The 11,167-nt window shown below is 32.2% G+C and overlaps 1 protein-coding gene across 2 annotated transcripts in view; it reads left to right on the top strand.

Annotated features, from left to right (window-relative positions):
• LOC106462860 (ubiquitin-like modifier-activating enzyme 5) overlaps window positions 1–8,077 on the top strand; it is a 37,612-nt gene extending 29,535 nt beyond the window's left edge. Inside the window, exons 9-13 of one of the 2 annotated variants that reach the window (XM_022390249.1) lie at window positions 2,763–2,898; window positions 4,418–4,496; window positions 4,773–4,888; window positions 6,994–7,103; window positions 7,350–8,077. In XM_022390249.1, coding sequence (XP_022245957.1) covers window positions 2,763–2,898; window positions 4,418–4,496; window positions 4,773–4,888; window positions 6,994–7,068 — 406 coding nt within the window. In that variant the 3' untranslated portion in view covers window positions 7,069–7,103; window positions 7,350–8,077. Of the gene's footprint in view, window positions 1–2,762; window positions 2,899–4,417; window positions 4,497–4,772; window positions 4,889–6,993 lie in introns of both variants that reach the window. The other variant, XM_013922823.2, reaches the window with a different exon arrangement.
• Window positions 8,078–11,167: the final 3,090 nt, after the last annotated feature.

The following is an 11,167-nucleotide window of genomic DNA, read 5'->3' as shown; positions in this document are numbered from 1 at the left end:
GGAGGTTAAGGATTGGATATGTCAGCCACTTGCTACTATGTTTTGTAATTCCTTGAATAGTGGGCAGGTACCAGAGGATTGGAAGTTAGCTAATGTCACTCCTCTTTTCAAAGATGGTGATAAAAATTGTCTCAGTAATTATAGGCTCATTGGTCTTACGTCACTTGTGCAAAAAGTTTTGAAAAGTCTGATAAAAGATGCTTTGCAAAACCATTTAACAAAGTTTAGAATTTTATTGGATAGTCAACATGGTTTCACTCAGGGAAAATATTGCCTTACAAATCTATTGACATTCTTTGAAAAGGTTACTGCTTACGTAGATGAGGGTAAGGGTGTAGATTTGGTGTATCTGGATTTTCAGAAAGCATTTAACAAGGTGCCACTTAAAGGCCTTGTAAAAAATATATCTATAGATGTGGAGGATAAGTTAGCTAATTGGAAAGAAGAGTGGGTGGATGGAAGAAAGCAGGGAGTTGTTACAAGTGTGGTACGTACCCCAGGGCTCAGTCTGAGGATCTTTGCTCATTTTTATTTACACCAATGACACAGATGAAGGAATAGTCGATAAATTATATAAATTTGCTGATGATATTAAGGTCTTGGGTGCTGTTAGCTGTGAAGAGGATGCTGCTGATTTACAAAAGGATTTAGATCATATATTGAGTTGGGCAAATAAATGGCAGATGGATTTCAATTATATTAAATGCAAGATAATGCATGTAAGTTATCATAATTTGAATTATAAATATAATTTCAATGGGAATAACCTTAACAGTATTATGAAGAAAGGGGTCTTGGTTTAATGGTTGATCAGTCTCTTAAGCCAACCAAGCAGTGTGCTGTTGCTAATGGGAGGGCAAATAGGATTTTATGGTATATCTACAGAAATATTCAATACAAGTCTAAAGAGGTTAAAATTTCATTGTATAGGTCACTGGTTAGGCAACATTTGCAGTATTGTGTTCAGTATTGGGATCCTTACCTTAGGAAAGACATTGAATTGTTGAAAATGGAACAGAGAAGGGTTACCAGAATGGTGCCTGGGATGGAGGAGTTGGCATACGAGGAGAGGTTGAAATCTCTCAAATTGTTTTATCTTAAAAAAAGAAGAGTTAGGGGGGTTCTGATTGATGTGTTTGAGATTGAAAGGAAATTGATAGTGTTTATGCATCATCTTTTTTCATACTTAACAGTGAGAATAGTAGGACTAGGGGACAGAAATATAAATTTTGGCAGGGTAAAAGTCATCTTCAACTAAAACAGTTTTATTTTTCTAATGGGGTCGTTGGCCTTTGCAGTGGGTTGCCTTCTGATGTTGTGGAGGCAGTAAATTTAAGTGAGTTTAAGAGAAAGTTTGATAAATATGTAAATGATAAGGGCTAGCTTTAAGATTTTTTTAAAAAGAATTTTGGTTTAGTTTAGAGGATGGAACAGCCAAGATGGACCAATAGGTCCCATGTTGTCCCAAAACATTATGGCATGTTTTTGACATGACTTTGTTCTACAAATTTTTAAAATATGTAGTAAAAACCTGATTATAAATAAGCAAAATACTATTTTAAAAGTTGGTAAATGGAGATTGTGTTAATGGTAGTGCTACATTTATGATGTTGGGAAAATAATTTAAATGTAAACAAAGCAAGTAGAAAAGTTTGTATTTTAGAATGTTATTAAAAAATTAGAAGCATTTATTTTGTATTGAACTAAATATGTCAATAAATGTTTAATAATTTCAGTGTTTTTTTAAGTTGAATTAAATGTTTTGGTTATGAAATATGTTGGAAACAACTTGGATTATTTAAAGTATCTTTAATGTTAGTTCAAAGTTATATTAGTCGCAGAATTTTTGACCTGACATTGCCTGTGGTTAGGGCACTCAACTCTCAGTCTTTGATTCATGGGGCATTATAATGTGATGGTCAATCCCATTATTTAAGTAGTGTACTGCAAGGATTGGTGGTGAGTGGTGTTGACTAACTGCCTTCGTTCTAGTCTATCACTTAAAATTAGAATGGCTTCTGCAGTAGCCTTTTGTAAAATTCAACAAACAAACAGATACAAAATTTTACATGTAAAAAGTTTTTTCCAGTTATGTGGAACTATGTTTAGTTAAGAACTATTAACTTACAAACATTTTAAAAAAATTTAAATGTACAACAAAAGTATATTCATTGATTATGGCCAAATTACCACTTAAGTATTTTTAAGTATTTATATTTAAACTTAGAAAATCGTTATTTAAAATTATGTTTAATATTAGGCCTGCTATGGTAACTGTCATAGTTTATTATTTAAAACACTAAATATATTTATCTTTATAAACGCCTCCCAGTGGCACAGCAATAAGTTTGCAGTCTTATAACACTAAAATCTGGGTTTTGACACTGGTGTTGGGCACAACATGTATAGTCCACTGCGTAGCTTTCTACTTAACTACAAACAGTCTGTATAAATGATATAACGGTGTTGTACAATAGCATTTTACATAAATTGTTTAATTCAAAAAATAAATTGTATGTTGATTTATTTATTATAACAATAAATAATGTTTTTGAATTAAATATTAATTTTCACAGTGCTGTTTTAAAGTTATTTGCTTCAGATTATATGTATTGACAATGGATATATACATGGAAACAGTATGTATTAGAAAAACAATAATGTTTAATATATGAAAGCAATGTTTTTGAATAGGATAAAAATACAAGAAAGGTAAACCAAATGTTTAGTGCTTAAACAAAACAGTGTATTTTAAATAACAGGTACCTTCTGGGTTTTGGATCAGTAACTTATTACTTAGGCTACAGTGCACTACAAGACTTTTTCCCAACTATGGCTATGAAGCCTAACCCCATCTGTGATGATAGCTACTGCAGGTTACGACAGAAAGAATTCAAGGTGATTGCAGTTTCTTTATGATGAAATCACAATTGGTATAAGTTGAAGTGCATGATAAATTTATGTGAATCTTTTATTAAGTAATAATAATCTAAACTAATTAACATTAATGAACATATTTTGATATTTTATATATGTTATATTATCTTTAGATAGATAATTTTCATTCTATGAAGATATTCTACTGTTCAAGCTAAAGAGTCAGATATTTTCCTCATTCAAACCTTTATATTAATGACTTGGTTTTAGGTAAGATTATTATAAATAAGAAAACCTTTAATTTGTCTGAATTTACTAAAGATAACAGTTCTTTTAGTATATTAATCAATTTGTATAAATCTATAATAATAAAAGGGCATGTCTGAAGGTCTGTGTGTCTTTGTATGTGATTGCCATAGCTCCAAGAGGAAAGAACCTAAAAACCTGAAGTTTTGCACACATACTAAGTGGACCCTGAGAATATGCACCTGGGTATTATTACTTATCCACATATGCGCGCATGCACATCTTTATGTGAGGTAAGCAAGCAAAAAACCAAATAGAAAAGAATATGTGACTGCCATAGCTCCAAGAGCAAAGAACCTAGAAACCTGAAAACTTTCACCCATACTAAGTGGACCCTGAGGGTATGCACCTGGGTATTATTACTTATCCACATATGCACACATGCACATCTTTATGTGAGGTAAGCAAGCAAAAAACCACATAGAAAAGAAATCTGACTGCCATAGCTCTAAGAAGAAAGAACCTAGAAACCTGAAATTTTGCACACATACTAAGTGGACCCTGAGGGTGTGCACTTGGGTATTATTACTTATTCGCATACATGCACCTGTGCATCTTTTTAATGAGGCAAGATAGTGAAAAACCACAGAAAAGAAGTGGTTCCTTATATTAAAAATAGAAATCACAGACAGACAGGTGTGTGTGTATACACGTACATGTGTGTCTGTGTGTGTGTATACACGCACATGTGTGTCTGTGTGTCTGTGACTGCCATACCTTCAAGAGGAAGGAACCTAAAACTTTGTACCCATACTAATTAGACCCTGAGGGTGTGCTTATAGGTATTACTTATTCACGTGCATGCACATCTTCTTAACAAGGCAAGCTAGCGAAAAACCACATAGAAAAGAAGTGGTTTCTTATATAACAACTTCTAATATATAGAAAAGCCATTGTGTTTTGGTAAAAATGCATTCCAACAATGGCTTATATGTCATGTTGCTTAGCAACAAACGTATATAGGTTATACTTTTATGCTAAAATTGATTCAAAATACACACACAATCAACCTCATAACCTGAGTGAAGCTGGATACTTTTGCTAGTAATATAATATTCTTAATGATAAAAAAACTTTCTAAAACTGTTGTAGACTTTAATTAGATTGTATTTGATTGATTGATTTTTTTAATAAATTGTTTATATTTTGGAGTGTTTGATTTTTTTTTTCAAAGCTTTTAATTAACAATTTTATATAATAATATTTAGTACTTCAATTTTCTTCACTGCCTTAGGAAAAAGAAGCCTTGAAGCCTAAGGAAACATTGAAAGCAAAGGAGGAAGAGAAGATAGTACATGAAGAGAATGACTGGGGTGCAAAAATAAATTTTCTTACTAAGTTCTTGTTAAATGCTTTATTTGCTTTGTGAAGGTTTTAAGTTTTAAAACATTTACTTGTAGACCTTTCAGTTTGTGCCTTATGATTAAACTGTAGACTAAGTTTTCTCTAAAAGCATTTCACTTTAACAAATCATGATTCACTAGAGATTAAGCTGTGCTTATGCATTCTTAAATAGAACTCTAAATATTTCTGTATAAATGAGCCTTTTTTATTACCTAGGAATTCTTTTTCATTGTTTTTTTTATCAGGGATTTCTGTTATTTCTGAAACTACTGAAGAAGAGCTCAGGATGTCTGAAGGAGAAACTGTACCTGGTCTTGTAGAAGGAGTTACACTAGCTTACACAAAGCCTGCTTCTACTCAGGTAAATCATTAATAACCACAAACCGTAAAGAATAGTGATAATTGTATATATATCAAGAAATTATCTAAGACATGAGTAATTGGCAGCTTGCAGGTGGGACATCTGTTGATACAAACACTTGTATCTTGTGAAAATTCTTCAAATATATAGACATTTGTTTCTTCCTGGGAATTCTACTGATATTAATACTTGATTATATTTGACATAAGACATTATGTTAGGCCTATGATGTTTTTATACATTACATTCTTTATCTAGTCCCTTAGGGATGTGTAAAAAATACTATTATCATATATTTTTCTATTTCTGGAAAATTCCTAAGGGGGACTAGATTAAGAATGTAGTGTTAAGAAATATAATAAGGCCTATAATTAATTATAATCCTGTTTCATCAACTTCTAAAAGATTTTCACACCATAACACTAGTATATGATTGGAATTCAACTAATATTAACACTAGTATCTGGGTTGGAATTCTACTAATATTAACACTTGTATCTTTGTGAGAAATTGGTTGACATTAAATCTTGTGTCTTGACGGGAATTCTACTAATACTGACACTTGTATTTTCTATTTAATCTCAAAGCATTTGCATTTTGTACTAAACCAATAAATGCATAAATGATGGGTATATTTTAGATCTTTTTTTTTTTTAATGAAAGATCTTAGCTTGAGAAAAATGACAGAGTAGAATGATGCTATGATTAAGTAGTATCTAATTTTGAACAATGTGCTTAACTACTGTTAGTTGAACAGTGATCCACTCTATGTTAAATAAAGTATACATACAGTGCCTTTTTATTTAGTAAATAGATTAGCATGTTTTTATTAGACAGAAAGACAGTTCCAAGTTAACTTTTACAGAATGAATAAGTAAATGCTTGTCTTTTTATTAAATTTTTCTTTAGTTGCTATATTTTATGCACTTAAATAGAATTCAGTTGTAATCAATACATGGACTATGATCTGACCAACATATTGAAAGGAACAGCCGTTCTAACCCTAGTTCCCCTGTGAAGCTAGCCTCTGCTAGTCTTGGGGGGGGGGGACTTGATAGAAATACTTTCTGTTCTGTTTTCAGTTTTAAATATACAGAGGTTGAGTACATTATGTTAAAACAATTTTGAGCTGCAAATCAGCAAGTTATGTAACAACCACAGCCAATATAATGTTGTGATGTAATGAAATATATTAGAACAACATTTTGACATTGTTTAGTATTTGATGGGCAGTGTGATGCTACTGAAAATTGGTCACTTTTTGAGAAGGATGTGTGTAACAGGTTTTCTGATGCAAAATATGCATACACGTGTCATAAAGATCCGGAATTTAATGTCTTCTAACAGGTGAGAATTTTTAAACATAAAGGTCAGTGGTACAATCCATTTGCATGTTCCAGACAAAAGGATGCAGCATAATGAGAAATGATCTCCATCTAGAAAAGTGACATAAGTCACTTGTAAGTTTAGCTGCCTCCAGCACATATCTGTTCAACTGTCTTATATCTAAAAAAACTAGGAAATGAAATGGATATTCATGCTATTCCATACTAGTCTAGTCGCCAGGCACAACATCTGTAGATTTATCTGCATATGGACTGTTGAAATGGGTCCTGTGAAACTGTCATCCTTGTACACTAGATTGAGTATGGAAAGCTTTGGGAATGAATGGTTTGCTTTGTACGCGATATCTTTATGGTGTAATCTTTTGCAAAGGAAACTACACTGCATAGCTATTTTCAAGGTGTAATGTCATCAGATAGAGCATAACCAGATGTGTTGGCATAGAATGTTACAATATGGTGAGGCTCCAAAATTATTTTACTATAACATACTCAACTTCTATAATATCGTGTGATCTATAATTTTCACATTTATTTAATAACATTTTTTCATATGTTTGTTGGCACATTTCCTGAGTGGAGTTTCTAACAAGATTCTGCTACTGAGGATTTTTGTGTGATTAATGCAACCAACTTATTATAAAGTAATCATAACTATGTGAAAAATGTTTTATTATACCTTTGCAATAATAGTTTTAAGTAAACATCATTATTCGAAGACTTTAGTGGTATTTTACTGACACTTTTTTTCATATTTGAAAGGAACCTCAAGGGGAAAGTGTACAAGAAAGTAATCAATCCCTGGAAGAACTGATGGCTCAGATGAAATCACTCTGATTTGGAGTTTGTTTTTGTTGATAAGAAATGACTATTTATTGATGAAACTAATGGCTCGGGATTATGTTTTAATAATGTTTTATTATACCTTTGCAATAATAGTTTTAAGTAAACATCATTATTCGAAGACTTTAGTGGTATTTTACTGACACTTTTTTTCATATTTGAAAGGAACCTCAAGGGGAAAGTGTACAAGAAAGTAATCAATCCCTGGAAGAACTGATGGCTCAGATGAAATCACTCTGATTTGGAGTTTGTTTTTGTTGATAAGAAATGACTATTTATTGATGAAACTAATGGCTCGGGACATTCTTCTTTATTTTTGTGTTCATTCCTATCTTTTTTGTATTATACAGTAAGGGTTGTAAAATTCTTGATTGGTTTAAACAATGAAATATATTTTTAATAGAAAAAGGTTTCAGTTAACTGATAAATATATTTTCAAAAATCATGAATTTTTAATATTAGGCTAAAATTTTCTGTTAACTGTTATACAATTCAAGAAATCAGATCACATGTTATCTATATACATGATTATATCATGAACTGCTATGTGTTTGGGGTAGATTATACCATATTAAACAAGTATTTTCTAATTTGTTTTTTACTGCAGGTCAATACAAAGGTTTTATACGAATGTTGCTTTTAATGGCTGTTGTTTTATTGATGCTAGATTATTATGTATCATTCTGTTGTTTTGATTTAGCCTGAGATTACTAACCCAATTAAGAAAGCCAAAAAAAATAGGAGGCAGATATGAAACTTTGTATACATTTTTCATCACTAGTAGTTGGTGTACCAAAAGGTGAAGGCTGTCTTGCATATTTTGTTAACAATTGTGGGGTTTCTGAATTGTTTGCTGTTTATGTTAAATGATAGTGAGTATGATTCAAACTAGCAGTACATGACATGTTTTAGGAGAAATGAAAGACTTTTGTGTTATTTTTACTATTGTCATTTTTATATTACCTTGTTAATTTTAAAATTAAAACAAAAATTTCTTTGTGTGTCTTCAAGTGTTACTGTTTATTCTGGATATTTAATTAATTTGCACTTGACAGGAAGAAAAGTTTAAACTTCACCTGTTTTTATATAAGAAGAGTTGCTCTACTAATCTCAACATTTGACGTGTATGCCAGATAAAGAGAAAAAAAACGATCGTGTTAGGCTTTATCTTTTCCATGGAAGATGAGCATTTTTTAAGTCCTACAAATATTTTACCAATTCCCACTCCTGTTTAAATTTTTCAAAAAATGCAACAAAAACAAAATGAAAGAGAACACTAAAAAACAATGCACTTAAATCTTCCATAATTTCTGATTAAGTATTTGAACTGCTCTTAAGGTAAATGTTTATCACCATTATTCTGTTGTGTAAGAATCAATCAGTTGGTAAATTTATCACCAGTCTGTTCTGATGTTTTGTTTTGATCCTATTTTGTGTGCTAAAGTCTTTTGTGGCAGCCATTGATGAAACTGGAGTTTTCAGTGCAACCATTTCTAACAGTTGAAAATCTGGAAATTGAAAAAAAGAAGTTCTGAGTGTAGTTTCAAATGTACATTTTCTGTATTCTTGCTGACAAAGTAAATGCATGGCAGTCAGTCAGCAGAAGTGTAGCATTTAACATGAAAAAACCTTTAGTGAGAGCAGAAATTTCTGTCAGTTTGAGAGGGAAGTCTCTCCAATGAACATTAAATTCACTGCAAGCTTGTATAAAGGTTAGAGTAAAGGTAACTGTTTAAAATACATTTCCTTGCTGGTTTCACTCCAGGAAAAACTATTTTCCGGTTTGGGGGTAGTCAACAAGTGTTGTTCCAGATAAAACTATGTTCTGGCCTGGGGTTGTCAATATGTGTCAGTGGGTCTAACATTGGAGAAATGGTTGATAACAGGAATAACATCATCCAAGAGGTGTGATAGATATGATAGTAAGTGTTTTGTTAAGTATCAGTTGTATTCTTCTTACCTCGAGCCTCTTCTAGTTTCATAATAAGTACTGGCAAGCTAACTTTCACAGCTTCTCCAAGACTAAGCCACTTAAACTCATATAACCATAGTCTGAGAGGGCATAATGTTCTGTAAGACACTTAGCTATTGGCTGCCTTAAGCACATATAGCCAGAGTCTGAGAGGGCATAATGTTCTGTAAGACACTTAGCTATTGGCTGCCTTAAGCACATATAGCCAGAGTCTGAGAGAGCATAATGTTCTGAGCTTTTGCATTTGGTCACTGGATCCTTTGTATATCTTGAATAATACATTTATTGAACAAAATACAGTTAAACATCTCATCAAAAATGATTCGCAACATTTTGCTTTTCTTCTCTTTATTTGTAGTAAATTTTTCATGTCCTTTAAAGTGTTTATTGATAAAATACTAATATTTACCAATAAGCACAGTCCCTGGAAAGATGACAAGTTTTTTCTGTTAAGATTACTGGTGTGTAATTCCTTAAAAATATTGGTAGATTTTCTCACTGCTGTTGCCATTGTGGTTTTCACCACAAAATTTTTTCCATGAAAAATAAAGTTTTCTTTCTTTCAAAACAGTCAGCCTGGTGATAATCCTGATAAAATGTAAATTGGTAAGAAAAAATAAACAATTTAGCATTAATGTCATATGCAAAATGCCTTTTGGTAGTTTTGGTGATTATTTTTTATGACCATTTGGAATCTTTTAAAAACATCAACTATAAAACATCTATTTGAAATTTAGTTAGAATATAAAAGCTAACTAAGTACTCTTTAAACATTAGATTGATACAATCCTAGTATGGCTACTCGACTCATAATCTGTGGCTCACATATTCTAATCCCATCGCTGAACATGCTTATCTTCTCAATTGTGGGGGAATTATAATGTAATGGTCAATCTCACTATTCATTGGTAAAAAATAGCCCAAGAGTTGGCAGTGCGTGGTGTTGACTAGCTGCCTTAATTTTAGTCTATCGTTTCAAAATTAGGGATGGCTAGTGAAGATAGTAGCTTTGTGCAAAATTCAAAACTAAAACACACTGGGTACACCATTTGTATATGTTTTAGATATATAAGCCACCATCTGTGAAGTTTATTTACTACTGATAAGTTCACCTGCTCATCATTATTTCAACTTGATCAAGTCAAAATATTTTATGCTCTATGGTATGAAAAACAACCGGTAAAATGGTGGTGTAGTAAAATTATGTGCTTCTCTATAACTGTACCCCCTCCTCCCAGTGGCTCAGCTGTAAGTCTGAAGGCTTATGACACTAAAAATCGGGTTTCAATACCTGTGGTGGGTAGAGTACGAATAGCCCATTGTGTAGCTTTGTGTGTAACAACAACAAAACTAAGCTGTATAACCATTATTAACTATCTTTTCTATGAAATCTCACTACCTACTGAACATTTTAACGTCAAAATTTAAATGTTTGTTTACTACTATTATTGAAAATAACAGGTACATTTTCCAATAATACTTTCCAGCTCAGTTATCATAGATAACCTTATCTTATCAATTCTTAATGTTGAATTAAAATCATCCTTTGTCTCCGTGGTCTTGATGTTGATCACTGCTTTTCACAGGAAACACAACTCTCTCATAGACCTGGCATATGTTCCAAGCAAATAGGTACAAAAATGTGGTGAGTACAGGGCAGCATGCTTTGTAGAGTTTTCACCACTCAACTGGAATATGGGAGTGATTCAATTGAAACTCCAAACATCATTTTGCATCAGTGACTTGTAAACCAATGAATCGCAACACCCTTTCAATCACATGATTGTCCTAGCTGTTAATCAAGTAGAAATCTCACGATATAGTGCATACATTTTAGTTTGCATCACTTAATTACTCTAAGAAAGCCACTTCCTTTTCAAATCATCAAGTGCTTGACCAAATGATTGACCTAGCTTTGATGACCGAATAGTAATCGAGTAATTTATTCCGTACATTTTGACAGACATTACTAACAGAAAGCAAGGAATGTTGCTTGTTTTCAATCATTGGTTTCACAAACTAATGACTGTCTTGGCTTTTTTATGTGGCGCTCATTGTCTTACTTGCCAAGGAAACAGCTCTAACTGGCAGAGGTTACCACTAGTGGCATGTCCAGTTTTT

The sequence above is a fragment of the Limulus polyphemus genome, unplaced genomic scaffold (assembly GCF_000517525.1).
Source record: "Limulus polyphemus unplaced genomic scaffold, Limulus_polyphemus-2.1.2 Scaffold1268, whole genome shotgun sequence".
Lineage (NCBI taxonomy): Eukaryota > Metazoa > Arthropoda > Merostomata > Xiphosura > Limulidae > Limulus > Limulus polyphemus.
This window is presented reverse-complemented; position numbering and strand designations above follow the sequence as displayed.